General features: G+C 32.9%; 2 protein-coding genes across 3 annotated transcripts; both read right to left on the minus strand.

Annotated features, from left to right (window-relative positions):
- Positions 1 to 328: 328 nt before the first annotated feature.
- LOC145734659 (phospholipase A1-like) lies at positions 329 to 5,869 on the minus strand. The gene is made up of 6 exons (XM_081988154.1): positions 5,692 to 5,869; positions 5,404 to 5,617; positions 5,181 to 5,330; positions 4,876 to 5,114; positions 4,620 to 4,810; positions 329 to 568 (listed from the first exon to the last, which is right to left on the minus strand). Exons 1-6 carry the CDS (start codon positions 5,738 to 5,740, stop codon positions 329 to 331), a joined length of 1,083 nt encoding a protein of 360 aa, XP_081844280.1. The 5' UTR covers positions 5,741 to 5,869.
- An 8,453-nt stretch (positions 5,870 to 14,322) lies between these two features.
- Positions 14,323 to 18,760, minus strand: LOC145734841 (putative RNA-binding protein EIF1AD). Of its 2 annotated transcripts, none has more exons than XM_081988468.1 (2): positions 18,618 to 18,760; positions 14,323 to 14,926 (listed from the first exon to the last, which is right to left on the minus strand). In XM_081988468.1, exon 2 carries the CDS (start codon positions 14,922 to 14,924, stop codon positions 14,427 to 14,429), a length of 498 nt encoding a protein of 165 aa, XP_081844594.1. In that variant the 5' UTR covers positions 14,925 to 14,926; positions 18,618 to 18,760; the 3' UTR covers positions 14,323 to 14,426. The 2 variants fall into 2 exon arrangements, with proteins under 2 accessions (XP_081844594.1, XP_081844593.1); XM_081988467.1 differs by lacking the exon at positions 18,618 to 18,760 and adding an exon at positions 17,740 to 17,828.
- Positions 18,761 to 22,499: the final 3,739 nt, after the last annotated feature.

Raw genomic sequence — 22,499 nt, forward strand, 5'->3', positions numbered from 1 at the left:
TGTTTAAGTTTGAGCCTGAACATTGACATCGGGTTTTGGTTTTTGGTCTACCCCGTACAACCCATTCATGTGTACGTTTATTTTATAACGGTTTATTTTAAGACTGTCCTGGAATATAAATGTTTCAGTAATCTATCAGCTCCAGCATAAATTGCTAAAAATAAGTTCAATTTCGAGGATTCCAGCTTGATCTGAGAAAGATTTTTTTAGCTCGTACTTCACTACTTGAAAAAAGAACTTTAAGATCCTATTATTTATTTACGTTTTACGATTATTATGATTATTAATATATTACTTAAAAAGAAAAATAAAATTTCAAAACATACTGTTAAGTTTTATTTTTATCGGATGTCGATAGTATTAAATCTGTATCAAGAATTTTACTGTAATATACTCCTCTGGTGTTTAACGGAGTGGGATCGCCGATAAAACTAGTCTCTCCATGGCAAATGTTACTCTCTTCCAACTCACTAAATATGGAGCATTTGGTGGCTACGAAAGGCTCTTTGGATATAAGTGAACTGGCATAAATTTTCCAAGATCTCCCGTGGCTGCATGCCTCGATAAACTAAAATAAATGCACTTATTTGAATTTATTATTAAATAAAACCTTTTAACATATATGAACATAATTTCTGATATACGTTTGGTTTATGATCTTCGGTTGAATGACTGATGTTTTTGGTATTGGCTCTTAGATCTGTGTTGGAAATCAGCAAATCATGTCGTGTAAACTGTGAAGTTTATAGTTTAGTCGGCGTCTTTTTGCTTTCTTTTTTTATTTCGTGTGAGTGTTGTCTCAACTAAACACATTTGGTGACATTAACGGGGTTTTCTTTATAACCTTATTTTTTTGCACTTTATAAAAATATGGTTACAAATATATACAATTAGTCGGAAAACGTCTGATTTGTAGCGATTCGTTATAAAAAAGCTAAAAAGCTAAAAAAGTTTGCCCTACGGATGCAAAATAAATTTGCGAAACGTCGGCTAAACTGTGAGGTTTTGAACTTCCAAAACAGAAAACATAAATAATTTTTGACTTTTTTGATAACACAATTAGCCCTTCAATTTATTATGTATTGTTTTTTGATCCTTCTTCTATTCCTAAATTACTTACGGAGTGAGTTTTTTGAAGTGTTACAAAGCGTAGTGTTACGTGCTATCAAAGACCGTTTCAAATGTTCTTATAAAGTTTTGCACCAACTATGAGGTTGATAAAGGGGTGTCTTTATGGACCTTTGTATTAAGCTGATTACAAAACTTTTACATGAATTATAAAAAGAATAGTTTTTTTTCACAATATGCGGAAAAACAAATGTAGAATTAACTACAACACATAAAACCATGTAAAAAATTGTGCCGTTTAACAACAATTTACTTTATAGTTTAAAATTCTGTATAGAAAAGAAAATGACATCTTTTGTTTATTACTATACGTTACAAGTTACTATCAACTGAAAAATAAGTAAATCATCGAGTACATTTATTCGCAATGTATCAATGTGATGGAAAATGTCATCTAATAAATTCTTTGAAGATCTTTTCTGTATAAGACAATTTCACTACTTGGAAGGAACCCATAGTTATACAGGAAAGTACTGAAGATACAGCACCTGCTTCTTCTTATATTCAAATATAGCACTTAAAAATTGGTGCTGTGTGAATTATTTTATTACACGCGCACATGAAAGTGTCAAAAAATGTTACACAATTAGGATATACCAAGTGTCCAAGAGCATCTTTTACATAGAAGATTAACATGGAAAAACGGTTTTGATTTTTTTGCGCCTGTACGGTTGATTTGATTGAAAAATCGTATTAATAAAAGTTGTATTACTTATCACGGACTAGTTTTCTGTATTTTTTTCAGATCTCTAACTTGAGCCCTTTCGTCGTAAAACACAAATAAAAATGAGAAAATTTAAACTTTTAGCCTGCACTGTATAAGCGGTTGTCGAGCAACCGTATCAGCAACAATGACCTGTTTATCCGTAAAAAGTTCAAAGTTAGAGAGAAAGTTTCAAGTTAGAGATCTGAAAAAAATACAGAAAACTAGTCTGTGATAAGTACTACAACTTTTATTAATATGATTTTTCAATCATATCAACCGTACAGGCGCAAAAAAATCAAAACCGTTTTTCCATGTTAATCTCCTATGTCCAGGGTGCTCTTGGACACCTGGTATACCATAAATGACGTATAAAATCCGGACCGAAAAACTAGTACATATTGTATGTATTAGATTACACTTGTCAGTTCAAACTATTTAGATTCACGGCTTCGTCTATATTTACGTCTGTATTTTCAAGAAGCTTCAAAGAATGAATATTTGAGTCAAGTCAAGTAGTTTCTCTATCAAGTACTTGAAAATTCAAATAGTTTTTGAAAACTATACTATAATCACATTATTTATGTTGACCACTTAGTAGCATTATAGGAGGCAGAAACCTGGACCTTGAAGGCACAGACATTGCTAATCTGGAGAAGGCTTTTAAGAATGCCTTCGACTGCCCACAGAACCAACATGTTAATAATAGAAGAACTTCAAGTTAATGTAACACTGTCAACCATTGTAACACAACGAATTCTCGTTTTTTGGACATGTGAGCAGGAGAAACGATGACAATTTGGAAAAATTCGAAGGCACGAGACCTAGGGGCGATCGCCGAGGCGATGGATGTACCAAATGAAGCACTTCTCAGGAAATTCACTGCAGGACAATATGAGGTGCATTGCAGACAAAGATAAATTGAGAGAAATCACAATCAACATAACATGAATGATATTGTACATAAGATGACGACACTTCAACCAATAAAGTAAACAACTAGAGAGAAAGAAAAAGATTTAGTTTGTACTTAATAAATAAGAGTGTTTTTGGAAAATTGCACTTCCAGATACATAGGCAAAGTTAAACATTTTTGATGATAACAATTTGTGTAAAGCGCGAGGCAATAGCCCGTTTCAAATTATTAAACCACTTGACTAATAAGTTGTAATCTTTTGAGACCAGACTACTCAAAATAATAGAAACAAATATACAATTATACACACATAAATTGCCTCAAATTCATCACAAAAATGATGGTTAGGTTCAAAAATGTCATCATGTCGAGCAGAAATGTAATGATTTGATGCCAACTTTAAATTGAAATGACCTCATATGTCGTAGAGAGAATTATATATGAAATTTCATTTTCTGGCTGAAACTTTTTAGTTGTCCGTTTTCCAAACTATCTAGAAAGACAATTCGAACAAAAAAATGGTATGTACATTATCGTAAAGAATAATATGAAAAATGCTTGATTACTAATGCTTTTACTTTTATTTTACCCCACCATTTTCCGTCGATCACTTTAGTAGATAATCCTTTTGTTAAATTTAGACAAATACCTACTTCTTTAAAAATGTGAAGCTGCATGACTTGATGAAACCTTAGTCCAAACAACCGTCAATAAATATTTCCCAGTGCACATCAAGACCAGAATTTTTTTTTAATAGTCTTTTATTATCTTGAAAAGTAATTTTACAAATGCAAAAAAAAACAATTGTGTAGGTGTCCAAAACATTAAAAACCAAAATGCATTACTGAGGTATGTTAAAACTGACAAGTGAATTTTGTCATCTTCTGCTAATCCAAATAACCATATTGTGTTATACATCGCTGAATTCATCATTACAAAAGCTTAATAAAATAGTACACCAAAAATCCAAAAAACGCGTTTTTCTAAATATCTCATAAATTAAAACCAATACCATTATTTTCCAAAGCGTCATGTAAGCTTTCCGTTTGCGCAATTTTGTCATGATATAACTGACATCGTTTACCTTTTGCTCAAATGTGAAAGTTGCAAATATAAAAGTTTGGAATATCACTTACAGTTAAAACATTTATCTTTTGATGGTCGTTTCGAATATTTAGAGTTTTATGTTATGTTTTCGGTCTTTGGACCAGCGAAATCCATCATCTACTTAATGGTACGGTACCGATATAAATCAGTTTTATATGTTCTTAAGAATTTCTAAAATCTGCAGTTGATGTTTAACTAAGTTTCATCCAATTAGTTTCCAGCTATCTGAGTTTAAACTTTGAGCAAAGAGCAACAGGATTCATATTGATCATAACTAAAATATATATATATACCTGTTAATACCTGGATAAAATTTTATTGGCCTTGGCTGCTGATTACAGAAATTTCCGAAAAACATACAATTTTATTAAAATTGTTACCTATCCATTTCAAAAAAGATTATTGATGTGGCTGGTTCAAAAACTTCGGTAGAAAAAAAATCTAAAAATTTGTATCGAATTGGAATAGTGAAATTTACCACCTTATTGAACTCTTAGATATTTGTTATTAAAAAAAAAAGTATAGTCAAATATTTGTAAATTTTAAAATGTTGTTAGTCAGGTTTTTAAAGCAACACCTCCGACATGATTCAGTAATATTATTCAATTTATATTTTAATAAATAGTTTTTTGTTGTTTTGGTTAATTCGTTATGTCGTATGTCATAACTCTGAAACTAGGTGGTCAAACATTCCATTCGAAATTGTAAAGATGCCTTTGCATCGCAAAGAGGGTGCTTGCATAATAATAAACGTCAGAAACTAACTTGCAAAATTGAACATCCCGGTTGTGGAGGACCACCACCATTAGGATAAAAATCTGCGTGTCCTAAGGGCGTTTTATATCCCAAATAACCAGCGCATGTGTGAATTACATCAACGAAATCGGCATCGCTGCTGCCCAGCGTTCCCGCTGAAACCAGACCAACATCGAAACCCGGAAGTGCCGGATCTAATCCTAAAGAAAATAATGTGGAACGAACACTAGGTTATCTCGAAAATGTCCAATATAGTACAACATACCCGAAATTCTGCCAATTTTCCCTTGTTTTACTTCTCGTCCTGCAAATCCTGATACATGTGCTCCCAAACTGTGTCCCACCAAGTGAATATCTTTCGGATTAATGCCAGTTTTGTCAATCAGGTAGTTCAGGTATGTCCCATAGTATTTGCCAACCTTGGGAGTTGCCATCATAGGTATCGGATAGAACGGATTGCCCGAAATGGCGCTCCAGTCCATGATAAAGATATTGGCGTCATACCTAATAGCACCATATCCTTGATTCAGCAAAAACATACTTTTATTTATAGTGATCCTTTTATCTTACTTATATAGAAATCCGTCCTTAATTAGAACGCATGTGTCTTTTGAGCCTCCAGACATCCAGCCATGGGTAATACATTTTGTAGTTCTGTTTGGGTTCACATAATTATTTAAATCTGATTCGGGTTTTAAATAGACTCCATTGGGATATTCTCTAACATTAAGCGTTAATAAGTAAGTTTACAGTATAAAACAAACGACATAAAACAAATATTGTTATACTGTACCGAGAAAAAAACTGAAATTGAATATCTTTTCCAAAATCAAATTTTTGTTCCGGAACAATTCTGCTGTCATTTTGGAATTTTAAATAGCCCAAAATGGGACTGTTATTTTCATCTGGAAAAATAACAAATTCTGTTCCAAACCCTGGATACAGTTTCTGCAAATCGTTTCTAGAGTATCCCTCAACCAATGTTATTACCATCATCCACCAGAGCACTGAAAATGTATATTTGAATAATATTAATTATTATTTGGTCAGTAGCAAAAACAAAGTAATTCCACAAATTTACCTAGTAATAAATCAGCTTGTTTATAAACATGTATCATACAATTTATCATTTTTACTTTATAATAGGTGTTGGTTGGTTATGTTTCTGCTGTCAGTTCAATTTTGTACTGATACGTTAATCGGTAAAAACTTACTAATATACCTCCGACAAAATGCTAATTACGTACTGAATACATTGTTATATATTTTAGGCAGAATTACCTATTCACAATGTTAAATTAGCTATTTTTTTCGCTATCGTAGTTTATTAATATAGTGTAATCCATAGCAATGAAAATTTTCTCAGATGTGTTATGCTACGATCTGCAATTCCACTCGATTTTTAGTTAAATACTTAATGTAAAAAAGTATTTAAAAAAAAATAACTTAGCACAAGTGTCTCATAAGTCATAAGTAATTCGAATACCTAAGTAGAGTGTGTCCATAAAGTATGGAATAAATTCAATTAAAATTCAGCAAATTATCTTTCAGAAAAATGCTCGGACAGGTATGGTATTATTAATAAACGCACATTTTTGAGAAAAAAATTAGATATACAGGGTGTCCCAAAATTGAGATACTACCATCCAGTTAACATTTTCAAATGAGAACCCCCATTTTTTGTTGCATTTATCGATACTACGGGAAATTCTGAAAAAATTATTTGAAGAAAAAGCTCCACTGAACACATCGGGCTGATGTTTTTTAAAATTTTTATAGCAATGCTATTCTCATTCATTTTGAAGTTCCTAATTTGTCTGTTTGCTTTTTCTGCGACTTTATTTCAAACAAATAATAATATTACAATGCGTTTATCACCAACACAAAGAACTGAAATTCTGATGATGATTGGGAATGGTCATAGAGTGCGAACTCAATATGAAGTGTGTGTTTTATTTAATAACAAATATCCAGAAAGGCCAATAAACCAGTCAGTAGTTAGTAAAATTAAAAGAAAGTTTTGAGATACGGGTTCTGTAGAAGATAAGTTGAAAAATGGACGTCTTGCGATAAACAAAACCGAAAAACTAAATATTTTATTATCTGTGGAAGAAAATCGACATATTAGCATTCGTCTAGTTGCCCGCCAATCCCGCCATTAAGACATCTCTTGTTCATCTTGCAATTCTGTGAAACCTTAATAGAGATGTGTCATAATGTTCCTGTTCAAGTTAAAAATATTATATTCACTGATGATTCACATTAACGGGGAAAGTTAATAGACAAAACTGTCGGAATAAGAGAATCCCAGATGGATGAGAGAACAACACACCCAATATTCTGAAAAATTTAATGTTGGGGCAGAAATTGTGAGGAATTAGATCATTGGGCATTACTCTTTTCCAGAGACATTGAACGGTCCAAAATATTTTGATTTCTTACAGCCATCCCCAGTTTAAGAATTGCTAATAATCCAGCGCTAATAATAAACTAATGAATCCAGTGACACATGATGTGAAATATATGGTTACAGCAAGATGGTGCACCACCACAATATGCAATATAAGTTCGACAGTATCTTAACGAAGTAGCATATCATGACCGATGGATTGGAAGGCGTGGATCAACTGAATGGCCTCCAAGATCTCCTGATCTCAATCTTTGATTTTTTTGTGGGGCCATCCTAAAATGTTGTTTATAAAACGATGACTTAAGGGCATCGGTAAAGCAAAACGTCTTATGGGAGATTCAATGCATTTTATGACAATCTGTTAACCCAAATTAAAAAAAAACTAGGCTAGATATTGCTGTTTTTTAAACGTCATATGAAAGAAGACACTTCCTAGAATGTGCCAAAGTCAATATAATTTTAATATTACGTCAATTAAAATATTTAGAAGCATTTTAACAAAATGCTAAAATTACCATAATTTTCAAGTCACTATTTTTCCTACCTGCAAAACTTTTTTGGTGACAAAAATAACTTTCGCACATTCCCCAAACCTTTAGCTATTTAATAAAAAAAAAATCACGCAAATAAGTTAAAAATTAAAGTCGTGATTTGGGTTAAAAGATAGGACTAAAAAGTTGCTCGAATTTCGGAGCGGAAATCTTGCATCTTTGTTCCATATTACTCTAGGAGCATCGTCGCTTAAACAGTAATGTCTGCGTTAACACTGCCGTAGTTTTATCGACAGAAACAAAGAACGAACAGTGTTTTTTATATATTTTTCTACACGTAGGCCAAGCATCGCGATCGAAAAACGTAAAGTCTTTACCGATCCCCTTAAAAACTAGAATTAGAAGAGAGTGTGCTAACATTAGTCAAGAAACCAGTATTAATAGGGTCCAGCGTGAATATATCGATCGTTTCTGCTACTGCCAGGCACAAGAAGGGTTTTAGTTTGAATATTTAATTAACTAAATAATTATTGTTTTTTATTATTAAACACTATTTTCAATAAAACATGGTTTATTTTTTAAAACGTTATTTTCTTGAAAACATCTGAATATCGACATAGGATATGCTGCATGAATATCACCTCAGTTCTCATTTGAAAATGTCAACTCGAAGGTTATATCTCATTTTTGGGACATCCTGTATATCTAATTTTTTCTCAAAAAATGCCCGTTTAAAAATAATAACATACGTGCCGAGATTTTTCTGAAAAACAACTCCCTGAATTTTAATAGAATATATTGCACACTTTATGGACACACTGTATAAGTTTACTAGTACAGAAAAAATTACTAAGAATATAAATTAACACGAGTAGCATTTTTTAAGATTATCAACATTGAAACATGCATACTAATTTATAAGTTGTGAATTTCAGTGCCATATTGTGTTTTGTATGATTGTCCATGTTAAATAAATAATCATTAAGAAATAACCAGAAAATTGACACGTTTGAATATTGGTGACATTCAAAAGTAACAATATTAGTTATTTATTAACAAATTACTATGACATATGTGTTAAACAACGCAAAATATGTAAGAGTAATATAGAATTTTGGAGCACCGAGCAACAGCATGCCCAAGGTTTGTTAGTGTCTGTAAACGCTCAAAATGCAAAACTTGACATTAATAAGATAATATTTTAACGCCGTTTCTGATATACAAATACATATTTAAAGAGTGGTTACTGATAACCTACTTTAAAACACAAAAAAATGGAAATTTTGGTGCAATCGAATTTTATGCAAATCTATACATATCCAATGAGTAAAAAGAACAAGTATCAGGAGGTAACAATAATACAAATTATAACCCGTTTGTGCATTAAGCGAGGGGGACGGAAGTCCACCATCTTTGATTGCGCATTCGCCTACTGCGCAGTTGAATTGACGCAAAGTCATTGAAAGTTTGGAGTTTCAAACCCGCAAAAATTTGTTGTTTGTATTTGTTGTAGTATAGTGTTAGTTTGTTTTGTTTGTTTGTGGTTCTTTAACAGTTGAGTTTTGCAAATTTAAATTAAGTTCTACAGTGGACAAGATTAACAAGTATTGACGGCCGCCATATTACTCCCCCCCCCTCCCCCTTGTTTCTGTCACCCACTTTGTTTGCTATTGCTCCTTTCTGCTATGTTTACATTTTTTTTATTCATTGTACAGGGTGATTGATTGAATTTTGACCACCCCCTTAACTTTCTTAATTTTGCTTTTAGCAAAAAACGTTAAATACAAAACTAGAAGATATTTAGGTCTACTTTATTTTTAGATCAACAGTTATTATACAGGGTGTCCCAAATTTGAGTAACAAACCGAACTTATGTTTTTTTAAATACGATGACCAACTTTTTATCCGATATTTGAATTCTACGTCAAATTCTAGGCCTAATTGATGTAAAATGTCTGTATCGATATTCAACTGTTTCGGCAGCAACGTCCTGGATTGGTTGAATTTTGACCACCCCCTTAACTTTCTTAATTTTGCTTTTAGCAAAAAACGTTAAATACAAAACTAGAAGATATTTAGGTCTACTTTATTTTTAGATAAACAGTTATTATACAGGGTGTCCCAAGGTTTAGTAACAAACCAAAGTTATGTTTTTTAAACACAATGACCAACTTTTTATCCGATATTTGCATTCTACGTCAAATTTTAGGAATTGATGTAAAATGTCTGTATCGATATTCAACTTTCCGCAGCATCTGTTACTTTAACAATGTTTCCTCGACTATGTGATTAAGGGTTAAGTTAGTTACTTAAATTTGGGGCAGTCTGTATAATAACTGTTTATCTAAGAGTAAAAGTAGACCCAAATATCTATAACTGTTGCTACAACTAGTTTTTTTACTAAAATCAAAAATACGGAAGTTAAGGGGGTGGTTAAAATTCAATCAATCAAGGACGCTGCTGCGGAAACATTTTAATATCGATACAGACACTTTACATCAATTAGGCCTAGAATTTGACGTAGAATTAAAATATCGATTAAAAAGTTGGTCATTGTATTTAAAAAAACATAAGTTTGGTTCGTTACTCAAATTTGGGACACCCTGTATAATAACTGTTTATCTAAAAATAAAGTAGACCTAAATATCTTCTAGTTTTGTATTTAACGTTTTTTGCCAAAATCAAAATTATGGAAGTTAAGGGGGTGGTCAAAATTCAATCAATCACCCTGTACATATCAGTCATATCACACATTTTCAATGTGTCATATTAAGATTCTTTATTTATATATTTATAAAGTGTGTCCAATTTAAAAGGATATTTGGATATTGAAAGCCGTTAGATATACAAGGATGGATAAATGTGATACAAATAAAAAAATAAATAAATAATTACTCAATATCTGTACGATTTTGAATAACCAAAACTGGCTTGGGTACTGCTAAAAATCAAGTGTATTATGATTCAAGGGCACTTTGGGAAATAATTTCTTATATCAAAGGTATTTTCTGTGCCAAATATTGTTACTGGATTCTTGTCGAAACACCGTCCAAAAAAATAAAATACAAGAGCTCATTAGTTTTAAAATTTTGATTACCTATCCCTTAATTCATAATATACTATACTATCCGTATTACGTATTACTATCCCTTAATTCATAATTACATAAAAATGAGCCTTTTAAAATTACCTAAAGCAGAAACAAACTAATTGAGAAAAACAAACTGTTCCGTATAGTGGGCTTTCACACCAAAGTAGCATGACTTAATCATTAATTTCATCACGTTTAGTTTGGTATTTGGGTTCTAACTAAGATGTTTTCTTGTTAATAAACTAAAATGTGGGTTTTCAGGAAATAATCTTGACTATAGCCCGCGGCGTTCACGTTTTCTCACGAAAAATGTGCATTGGTACGTTTTTGGCTAAATTTTTCTTTCAGGCAAATGGTTTCGACTAAATAATTCGACGATAAAATCCTGAGACCGCAAGTCTCAATCATTTTCCAAGCAAAATTTTGCAAAAAACCACCTATGCACAGTTTACCCGATAAAACATGAACGTCTCGGGATATAACCTATGATTATTTCCTTCATTGTACCAGCAGCCAATCAAATTCCGAGAACCTTTCTAGTTCCACCAATGGAAACCGTTTTATACTGATTAAATCCCTGGCTGCTAAAATTTAACAGTGATTAAACACCACCTACCTTTTTCGAATACGTTTTTTGAAGAAAATTTGATATTAAACAAAACGGGATTTAGACACTTATAAAATTTAAGTTATCTTCTTCAATATTAACAATTAATAAATCACTGTAACGTAGTTTTCATTAAATAATTACATAAATTAAAATATTTTGACGTATGATTGTCAATTTGAAATCTAAACAAGAATATACATGGCTGAACGAAAATCTGTCATCTGCTGGGATGAGTTCAATATTATCATTAATTTCATCAGGTTTAGTTTAGTATTTGTGTTCTAACTATGGTGTTTTCTTGTTAATAAACTAAAATGTGAGTTTTCAGGAAATAATCTTGACATATACCCCTCGGCGTTCACGTTTTATCACGTAAAATGTGCATTGGTAGGTTTTTTGCAAAATTTTTCTTTTAGGCAAATGGTTTCGACTAAATAATTCTTTGGAAAAAATCCTTCGACCTGCGGTCTCAGGATTTTATCGTCGAATTATTTAGTCTCAATCATTTTCCAAGCAAAATTTTGCAAAAAATCACCTATGCACAGTTTACCCGATAAAACTTGAACATCTCGGGATATAACCTATGATTAATTTCAAATGGTCTTTCTGGTTAAAACAAGTCAATTGTAATGACTCCATTCGTGGAAGTACTATTAGCCATTGACTAGAATAGTCCAGTCGATTAAGTATCACTTGGTATAGTTCTAGTTGAAATTAACGACAAGTAGACAGATGATGAGAGTTGGCTTCCAATAGCTGTACCTTACATTAGCTGTTTACGTCCAAGTTCTCCAACTCAATTTTGTCGCACACATAATACTGGTCCTTTATTTTGGTGCATTCGCTGTTACGATATGAATAGTGCAATTTGTTTTTTAGTAAATATTTACGTTTTGGGAAAATAACCTTAAGGAGGTTCTGTGCGTATATTGAAGCTGAATAAAAATGATAGTAGTTTAATTTTTCGGAATAAGTTATTGGTATTCTTAGTAAAAAGGTAACTTTGTTGTTTAAAATGAACTTTCTACTTTAATAATTTTCTCATACAATATTGTATTTTCCAATTTTACCTCCAGTGGCATACATGATTTGTGTCGATAACCCTTTTTATGTTTAATAGCTCAGAATAGAGGTCTTTCAAATTTTCAATTTCAAAAATGTAATTGCATTTTCTATATCTGTTAATATTGCATCGATGATTTCATACAGATTTATAACTTGGTTTAAAACAGCTTTGGTAAATGCTGTGTTTTTCCGTAAGATGCAATATTTCATTGTGTTGGACTGTTTCAATGGGCCTATCCCACATATCATAAATTTTTGTTTTAATGACTGGAATCGAAAGAATAGGATCAAAAAACTAATTCTTCATATTCTTGAAGAAAAAATTATGGTCGTAAATGTTCCTACATTAGTTTGAATTTGTCCATTAACTTTAAAAGATTGTTTTGGCGCGCATGTGACGTACGTAATTCTGGGCGATTTTATTGGCTGTTGCACGCCATCTGTTTCACTTCTTGTCGCTGATTGGTTGATAGTGTAGTACGTCACCGGCGGCGGGCGTTTTAAACATGAGATTAATGTAGTTTTTATCGTCATTTTTTTTCTATTTAGACTTAATATTTTTGAAAACAAAAAAATACGGGTATAATATTTTCAATCCGTCTTTGTAGTTATGAAATAAAAAAAAATTGTGGGACAGGCCCATTGTGTTGTTAACTCTCTAAAAGGTTGAGAGATAAAGAATTCTCTTTTCTAACTGAGGCTAAATTATTTTGATTTAGTTGTAGCCCTCTAATTAAGTTTTCGTAACGCTCACCATCTGAGGCATCCAGATTTCCAGTGATTGCTTTGAAAATTGAGAGTGAAGCAGTAGCCCATGTTACTCGCAGTGGAGGCGAAATCGCAAAAGTGGTGAAAAACACGCAACCTTCTCCACAATATACGGGGTGTCCCGTGAGGTAAGGGATAAAATTTAACTACAAGTTCCTTAGGTAAATTCGATCGAAAATGTCCTATGAACATGGGTCCGCAAATGCTTCCTTACCAAGATATGATTTTTTTAAATTTAATAGTGTTATTGTGCCGAAAACTACAATAATGCCAAAAAATAATTTTATTTAACAAAAAAAATTAATACTACTGTGAAAATAACTGTTTACAATAATTGCTCAAAATGTCCACCTTCACATTGTAAGCATAGTAAGCACCTAACCCTTTTAATAATGTGGCTGATAGCTTTCCCAATAACACTATTAAATTTAAAAAAATCATATCTTGGTAAGGAAGCATTTGCGGACGGATGTTCATAGGACATTTTCAACTCAAATTTACGTAAAGAACTCGTAGTAAAATTTTGTCTCTTACCTCGCGGGACACCCTGTATTTATTAGACCCTCAAACTGAGGTGAAAGTCAAAACGCCTGGCCTGTTTCGAGCATATAGATGCTCATCTTCAGAGGCTTAAGTTTGGTAAATACCGCTGACTGTCTTTCTAGACGGGGAGAGACAGGTTAAACTTACATAAAACATTTTTTTTGAAACATTATTATAGAGTTAATAAATCTATTAAGGGGAAAAAAGAAACAAAAAATTACACACTACATTGAATTAAAATTCACGGGCTACATTTGCCATGGGTTAGGGTGACCCCCAAAAACAAAAACTACAGACTTTAACAAGTTTGAGGGTCTAATAAATATATTCTGGAGAAGGTTGCGTGTTTTTTCACCACTTTTTGAAAATTGATCCTATACCGTTTATTAAGCCACGGGGATGCGAAATTATTTCCTTAAGTTTTATTTCCGCCCTTTCTTGAGTGAGACTTTTTAAATAATTTATTGTTTCGAATTTTTATTCTGGATGTTTCGTTATAGTTTCACTCAAGTGGAATGATTTAGAATGGAGTACTTTTTTACACTTTTTGTCCTCACTGTATGATATTCATTATAATATAGACGTATCTAAAGGCACCCGGACTCTACCGAAGCTAAGTTGTGATTTGACTGTGACAGGTCATGTGCAAAATGTCCGTCAAATTAGCTTAGGATGCCTTTAAATATGTCGTTGCAATCGACTCTTAGAAGAGCTTTAATTCAAACCCACGCCTATGTATATAAAATCACATATATTAGAACAAGAATTACACAACTTATAAGCACTATATGGTTTTAATGCTGCGAAGTGAAAGACGCATGTATCATTTTCATCTAAACTATGCTCCTGATTTTCTGGAACCTCTGAAAATGGGTATATCTGAATACTTCACTTCACACGAGTTTTCATCACTTTCCACATCCTCACTATCGCTATTAACGATATGCGGCCTGTTTGTATTGACACAAATATCATCTTCCTCACAATCGTCGGAATTTTGCTGATCATTTGATGAAAACTCCTTGGGCCAGACATTTTCTTGTTTGAAATACTTCACATGTTCACTAATTAGGATTTTTACTATTTCGCCCTTCACTTTGACACCTTCCTTGATGGGTTCCATAAGAACAAAATTTCCGTACCTAACGTAAAAAGTTCTGCGGAATTTAGTCGGCATCGAAACCAGGAATGTGGAACCGTCCGGCGATTGCACGGTGTGTAAATTGTTGCCTCTGTTTTCCAGGACTTTAACTATGTGTTGGTTGGCGGTGGGAACTGAATAATCATCTTTAAGATTTTTCCGAAAAACATGCTTTTGTTTCATAGCTTTCGACATTTCTGAAAACAAAATAAAATACATAATTAAAATACTATTATAAATCCAGCAAATAACTAAAAAACAATACGTAATAGGCTATATTGCCCTACTAGATAACTTGAAACTCATAGTCTTGAGAAAGTCCACTTTATAGATTTAAAACAAAAATAACTTGTAAGTAATTCAAAATGCTATTTCAGGTAAATCTGCTTCACTAAACCTAATAATCATCTGATCTAAAATTTGTCTCTGTTATTTCTACAGTAAGATAGTCATCAATCAAAACATTGTGAGAAAACTGATTCAAAAAAGTTCGTTAGACATACGCCAACATTATTGACAACGACGTCTTGGCAAGGTAATTACAGAAAACATGAATTTTTAATTTCAGTAAGATACCAAACATTAAGCTTTCAGCAAAAGTCTCAAAATTTGGAATCTCCACTAAACCTTTTAAAAATCCCCTAGCTTACCTTAATACTTATTCCTTGACAGATGTTCATCAAGAGTTTTGACAATACGATAGGTAGGTTCTTGGGATGTGGTCCAGTTAAAAGAAAACGAGGTTTCCAGGCTTGACTGCTTGTAATTCCAACGTTTCGGGCCGACTAGCATCTTCATTAGTGAGTAATCTCCTTCTCCGTTTTGTGCTGCCTCACTGATGAAGAGGCCAGCCTCGAAATTTGATTTATTTTATCTGGACTACATGCCAAGCACCTACCTACAGTATTCTAACAAAGGGTCCAAGAAACGACGCAACGCATCAAGCGTAGTAACCATAAGTTTTAACAACGTTTACCATGGTTTTATTCCTATCTACCTTAATTCTTTGTGTCAGCAATTTACTATCTAAATCATCAGAGAGAGAAAACAAGAAGCCCCAACCATTATCTTTTATGTTATTGAGAGCCATAATTAATGACCACAGTTTAGGGAAAATTTTTATTAATGTACTAACTGAGGACCAGGGACCCAATCAGCTGTTGATCTTTGTTTGACGCCTTACTTTCGATACTTGTAGAAATTCACTTTGAAAGATCTTTTAGCTATATTAAATAAGCAATATAAAACTCGAAATGATGGTGATTATATATAAAATGGCAAACAACCCGCTAGGCGAGTTTGGAAATCATCTGAGTGAATAATTCTCATTATATGAAAGAAGACTATAATTTCGCTACGACTGGATGTCGGTTTTTGCCATCATTCATTTTTCTTAGGAATAACCTATTGAATTTTTACATATTTAAATTCAGCCTTTGGTTTATAATTACGATGTTATGGTCTTGCAATTTCGTAAAAATAACAAAAAAATTTGGTTGGTTTTGTGTGTGCCATTAGTTCACATGGTATTATTTCCATTTGTAAAAAAAATCATGTGAGAAACTGACAGTTAATGACACTAAACCCGATCTAGCTTAATCAATTTGTTGATTAATATCATTTCTAAGACCCTGAAAATACCATTTTTGATATTTTAGTTAAACTGTAACACTGAACCGTAGCGTTTAATGTATTATAAGTACTCAGTAAAAAGAAAAAATATTTTAAAGGAGAAGAAATCTGATCTGGGGGTTGTCAAAACAAAAACAAAAACAAAAAACTGATATAGTTGCCTCAGACTGAAATGATGTATCTTTCTTATGATACTGCCACATTGTAGAGGAGGAAAAGTGCCGACGATAAAACGTAATTTATTATCTTAATTTACATTTTAGATATGAAAATTGACTTGATAAATTAACCAAATAGAGAATTTTTACATTTTCTACTTTCAAGCTTGATAATTGACTTGAAAACTTGATCGACAAGACATTTTTAATGTTTTGATATTTGGATCTTGAAGAATGACTTGAAAAGTTGATAATTTGATGAAACTTAAACTTTAGATATGAAAATTGACTTGATAATTTGACCAAATAGTCAAGTTTCACATTTTCTTGTTTCAACGTAGAAAATTGACTTGAAGGCTTGATCAACAAATTCTTTTTCTTGTTCATTTTCATATATTTGTATCAAAATTAAAAAACCGACGACGTTAGGGAAAAACTAACTACTCCACTGGATCTATGGAAAAATGTCTTTAAGATTCCGTTTTAACTTCTTCCAAAAATTTCAATTTATCTGAGATACGTATACATAAAAAGTGATATTTTTCGATCTTTTACTCATTCTCCTGTGTCTTAAAAAACAAAGAAGTTAGGAAAATTCTGCTGACGCTATGGTCACAAAAAAGTAACAGAAAACTGCAACTCTGCATTTTTAAAAATAAGCAAAATACCTTACAAAAGTGTCGAAAATGGGACACCCTGTACACTATTTTACGCACAAATGATGTTTGAATGTAATAAAAGTTTGAACTATTCGTGAGGATCATTTTTACTTTAACGCACGTTTTCAATGACGGCGAACTTTTTTGTAACTTTACCTGAGAGACTTGACTGTAAAAATGATCGAAGGTCCTAAGGCGCAAAGTTATTGTTTCCTCCAGGAAAACTAAGACGTAAACAAGCATTACAGAGCTATTTGTGCTTCAAATATTTTGTATACTGCTTATGTATGCACAAATTTATTAACTTGTCATTCAACTAAGTAAATTTGATTAAGATTTGAGAAAAAAATATTTACTTCAGAATTGGTTCAAAACACGTGGAGCAGACGTTTAGTTCTTAACCGGCCTCTATCCAAAATAGTTCGTATTTTGAGGCAAAACAATCAGCGTCAATTGTTAATAAGCTAATAAATTTGGAAATGTTGTGTGAAGGAAGCAGTTTTTAACCCAGTAAAAACAGAAAACCTAACAACAATTATTTGGAAAAACGGTTAAACTTACCAGTAGAATTCTTGTAGAAGCCACAGTTAACTAAAGAAACATGAAAATGATGTTCTTAGGCCCGTACCCAGAAGAGAAATGGCAACTTGAACGACAAGCGCCATTATAAAGCTAGGCCACCAGGGCAATACAAGCGCATGCACTAAAAGTTTGCAGTATTGCCAAGATGTGAAAGTTTTACGTTAAAGCGAACAATTCACGTGAATATAACATGGATTAAAGGATATTAATTTTGGTTTCCTTGTTTAAAACTAACAATGTTTACTTATTAACACTTACTTTTAATTATATGTGCATATTTTTGTATAAGGAATATTTTGGTTTTGTTAAGGGTACACATTTATTGTTAGAACTCAGTCAAGGCTAGAACTGGTAACGCTGTAAAGTTATTTTACAGATTTTTAGAAGCTGAATTCAAGAACACTATAAAAAGGGTTTATAAAGCGGATGGGACGTAATTTGACTATGCGTCACGTGGCCAGCAAAACGGTTTAAATGTCCCTATCTTCCTTTTTTGAGATCTATCTAACTATGGCATTTTCAAAAAACTTTGAATGTTGAGTAAATCTTTATTTTTTTTTTTATTTTTTAATTTACCATATTAATCTAGATTTCAAAAAAGCAACATAGGGACCTTTAACCGTTCGCCTGCTATAGCCTGCCAAATATTGAAAATTTCAATGTTTAATAGTCAATATCTCAAAAACGACAACATTTAGAACAAAAACTGTCTAGATTAAGCAACAGAATCAGGAAATAACATCAGTTGTCGAACGAAAATCCGTAGTTATCACTGATTTTATGTAGATGCGGCAACGGTGGAATCACGAAAATATTAGATGTATTCCTTATAGCCATATTACTTCAAATATTTTTACCTTCCAACGTGTATCATCTTTGGTTTCCTACATGCATTATCTCGTATTCTTAGTTGGCCACCCCTTTACTATGACTATCTACAGCAGTTATCCACAGTTGAAAATTCTTAATCTAAATATTCTTTTTCTAAATTCAGAAGTGATTGCCGTCAAATCTGACATCTGACATATAATAGCAAAATCTCAAAATTTTAAAATTATTGGACGTTTACAAGGTTAGTTTAAAATAAGTAGAAAATTTAATTTCTGGCAGTCACCACAACCTTTTCACCACTAACCTCTCAACCTTCTATAATTGAATCTATATTTTAAAAAAGCGGGTTTTTAAAAATAAACTAAACCAAAACTAAAATAACTATTCTAAAATACAACACACGCTTTCTAAAATGGAAGTGATGTTTTCTAAACAGTAGGTGTAAATGCTTTAAAAATGCGTTTTATCTACCCCTAGCATGGTAGTCACTCATTACATAGCTGATTTTGATTTACGTTATAAGCGATTTTAATACACTAGTGCGATAAGAATTGATTTTACCGCACTAGTGTGATAAACAATCATTATCGCACTAGTGGCTGTAAAAACTATCATTACGTAACGCCATGTTGGAGTTAAAAAAATGACTAATTTCAGTGTGGATCGTAGATAAAATACTTTTTGCCTGCTAATTTGCCATACGTAGTAGTAATGTACAATTACTCGTGTGGTATGGCAAATTATTCGACTCGTGTGATCGCCACAACTTGGTCTACGACCTCGTCGTGGCAATACTACTTCCCCCTCGTGACTATAAAAATGCTCATACTACGTTTGTAATGTAAATAACTATTCCTATTCGGGTGCGTAATAGTTATTTACGGCCAAGTCGTGTAATCACACAGTGCGTTAATAACATATCCTACGTGTTACGTACAACATTTTATCTACAACGATTATTATTTTAATGATTAATTGAAAAAAAATAAAAACAATAAAAAAAATATAAAAAAAATTAAAATATTTCCAGCAACTTGTTAGGCACGTCAACAACTGACATTAATTTATCCAATTGCAAAGAGTTTACCATTAATATTTATCCTAATAATAATTGAGTTTTCATGTAATTGTATGTCGTTTTTTAATTTAAAAAAATCTAACTAAAAGTTACTTTTAATATTAATATTAACAAGTGCGGTAATAAAGGTCATTATGACACTGAAAATAGTGCGAAATTACGATATTATGTAACTGTTGTAGATAAAGTCTTTTAATCATCTATGCAAACAGAGGCTTTTATTTAAGTAATTTTACTATACATTTTCGTTCAATTTAATGAAAATTGATACTCGGTAAGAAAAATTTGGTCCCTAACACATGCGAAAAGCATCTTTCCCGCAATTTAACTGCTTCTGCAGTCTTGCGTGGGAGAGTACCACTTTCCGCACTTGTTAGGTTAGGTTGCTACAACTTTGTGTACCCTGTAAAATATACCTAGTGAAGTAGATGTATTCCTAATAACCCCGAAATATAATAGCTATTTATGTATGGTCCATTTTTTTTCCGTGGCGGTTACGTCATCATTTGCCTTTCTTGTCTATTAGATGCGTTCCAAGCGCGATAGACTTTTGACGTCATCTAGTCACGTCGGCAATGAATCAGGAAGACAAGGCTCGGAAAATCGTCCGCCATTGATGGCAAAAAGTAAACAAAGGACATTTTTTTTATTTTTAATGTAAATTTTACAATATTTCATTAAGTATTTCGATTTAACCATGATACTACGTGTGTAATTGAGATAATGTGTGTGTGTTTCGTTAGATCAGTTTTGAAAAAAGTCAACTTCTTAATACACTTTACAACTATCAACGGGCCCAGTGAAACATTCTGAAGGAACTAGAGTTTGTGGAATAGAAAAGGATGCCTTTCTAGTAGAAAACACTGTCACAATGAAACAGCCCATATATCTATTTAGGTACTCCCAAGAAGAGTTTTTACAAGCACTACAAAAACCAAGTTTATTCAAGCCAGTGGTTCTCGAAGAAACGTGGATATAGAGTAAAGGTGTATTTAGCAGAAGCTGACAAGGTGATTTACCTAATATTATAAATAGGAAAAAATCTAGTAGAGGTATTAATAAGCTGCTAATACCAAATAGCTTGTTTCAGGTATTTTTATTTGCCTAAGGGTCCTATTTTAAAAAGTCCCATTATCAATTGCTCTAAATGACTGAACAAAAGGTGTTTGAAACTATAGTTATATATAATTTCTAGTAAGTTTCAGGTAATATTACAAAGAGTTACTTAATATGTAAATTCCATAGAATGCCATTAATTTGCAGAATTAACCCTTACAAATTTTGCCATATCCTCTCTGACTATGGCTAGAAACAGATGGGGCTACTGTTAAATACTGTTGCGAAGCGAACTTTTGATTATTGGTTAGGATTTCTTTAGTTATTTGTTGATACCCCTGTATGTTACGTTGCTTTGTTTACGTTCTACATTCTTATGTCTGTGTTCTAGAAAATCCTGGCTCCGTTGCTTATATAGAGAGAGATTTATGTTATAGCTTAATGAGTGTGAGAGAGAAAGTCAATTTCATGAATATTTGGGAACTTTCTAGAAACCATGGAAGCCTATATAAGCAGCTGAACCAGGCCTGGTTAGTTAGTTGTTGAGTTGATGGTTGTAGTGAGGTCGAAGTTGTCAGATAACGAGGTTAAGTGTCAGTGTCAGTTTATTGTTTGTAAACAATATACAGTGTTGTACAAGAAGTGTGTCATTAAGGAGTACGACGGTACATTTGGTGTCAGAAGTGGGATTGGAGAATCGAAGAAGAGTTCCAGAGGAAGACAGAATAAACCGACAAAAGCAGAAGGTGTGTTGAATGCCTGTGAGTACACGACAACAAAGCGCCAAAATGGATGAAGGAATGAAACAACTTATGGAGATGATTCAAGCAATGAAAGCAAGCCAAGACCAGAAGTTCGAAGAAATGAAAGCAAGCCAAATAAGTCAAGAGCAGTTCGAGGAGTTAAAAGCAAGTCAGGACCAAAAGTTCGAAGAAATGAAAGGAAGCCAAATAAGTCAAGAGCAGTTCGAGGAGTTAAAAGCAAGCCAAGACCAAATTAAAGACCAGTTTCAACGACAAGATGAAAAATTAGACCGAGTAATAAATGAAATAAAAGGAGAAATGGACAACAGGATGGAAATTTTGGAAGAAAAGGTAAATGAGAGGATAAGCGGTATGGAGGAGACCGTTCAGACCTTGCGAGAGGAATTTGACAAACTACAGGAAAAGTCTTCAAAGCCAACCGTAGTCGCCAGTTCTAGTGTCTGCTCAAATATTAAGCCACCAGTTTTCGACGGTAAGACCTCATGGCAGGTTTACAAAAAACAGTTTGAGGCTGCCGCAGAGGCCAACAATTGGACATCAAGTGACAAAGCCACTGCCTTGGTTTTGTCACTTCGAGAAGAAGCACTGGAGGTTTTGCAGACTTTGGACGAGAGCCAGTACAAAAACTACGAGGACTTAATCCAACATTTAGAGATGAGATTTGGAAATAAGCACCTAGAACAAGTATACGAAGCTCAGTTGTCTAGTAGGACCCAAAGAAGCACGGAAACACTTCAACAGTATGAAGCTGACATTGCTCGATTAGTTTGTCTGGCCTATCCAACGGTCTCTCAAGACATTAGAGGGCGAATGGCAGTACGGGCATTTGTACGAGGTCTTAAAGATTGTGACACAGAGCAAGCAATACGATTAGCGAGATGCCAAACATTGCATGATGCTCTTGCCTACGCTTTGAAGTTTGAGGCGGTCAAGCAAGTATCACGAGGACATACTCGAGTGCGTCAAGTCAGAAGCCTTACACCGGAACCGAGAAACCGATATTCCAATTC

This window comes from Ips typographus, linkage group LG10 (genome assembly GCF_016097725.1).
Source record: "Ips typographus isolate SLU linkage group LG10, UJ_Ityp_2.0, whole genome shotgun sequence".
Classification (NCBI taxonomy): domain Eukaryota; kingdom Metazoa; phylum Arthropoda; class Insecta; order Coleoptera; family Curculionidae; genus Ips; species Ips typographus.

Excerpts from the sequence above, each read along its gene's own strand:
- LOC145734841 (XM_081988468.1), bottom strand. The coding sequence starts at position 14,924 with ATGTCGAAAGCTATGAAACAAAAGCATGTTTTTCGGAAAAATCTTAAA.
- LOC145734659 (XM_081988154.1), bottom strand. The coding sequence starts at position 5,740 with ATGATAAATTGTATGATACATGTTTATAAACAAGCTGATTTATTACTA. Across the intron at positions 5,331-5,403 it reads CAATTTCAGTTTTTTTCTCG|AGAATATCCCAATGGAGTCT; the intron begins GTACAGTATAAC and ends GCTTAATGTTAG. Across the intron at positions 5,115-5,180 it reads AAGGACGGATTTCTATATAA|GTATGACGCCAATATCTTTA; the intron begins GTAAGATAAAAG and ends TGGTGCTATTAG.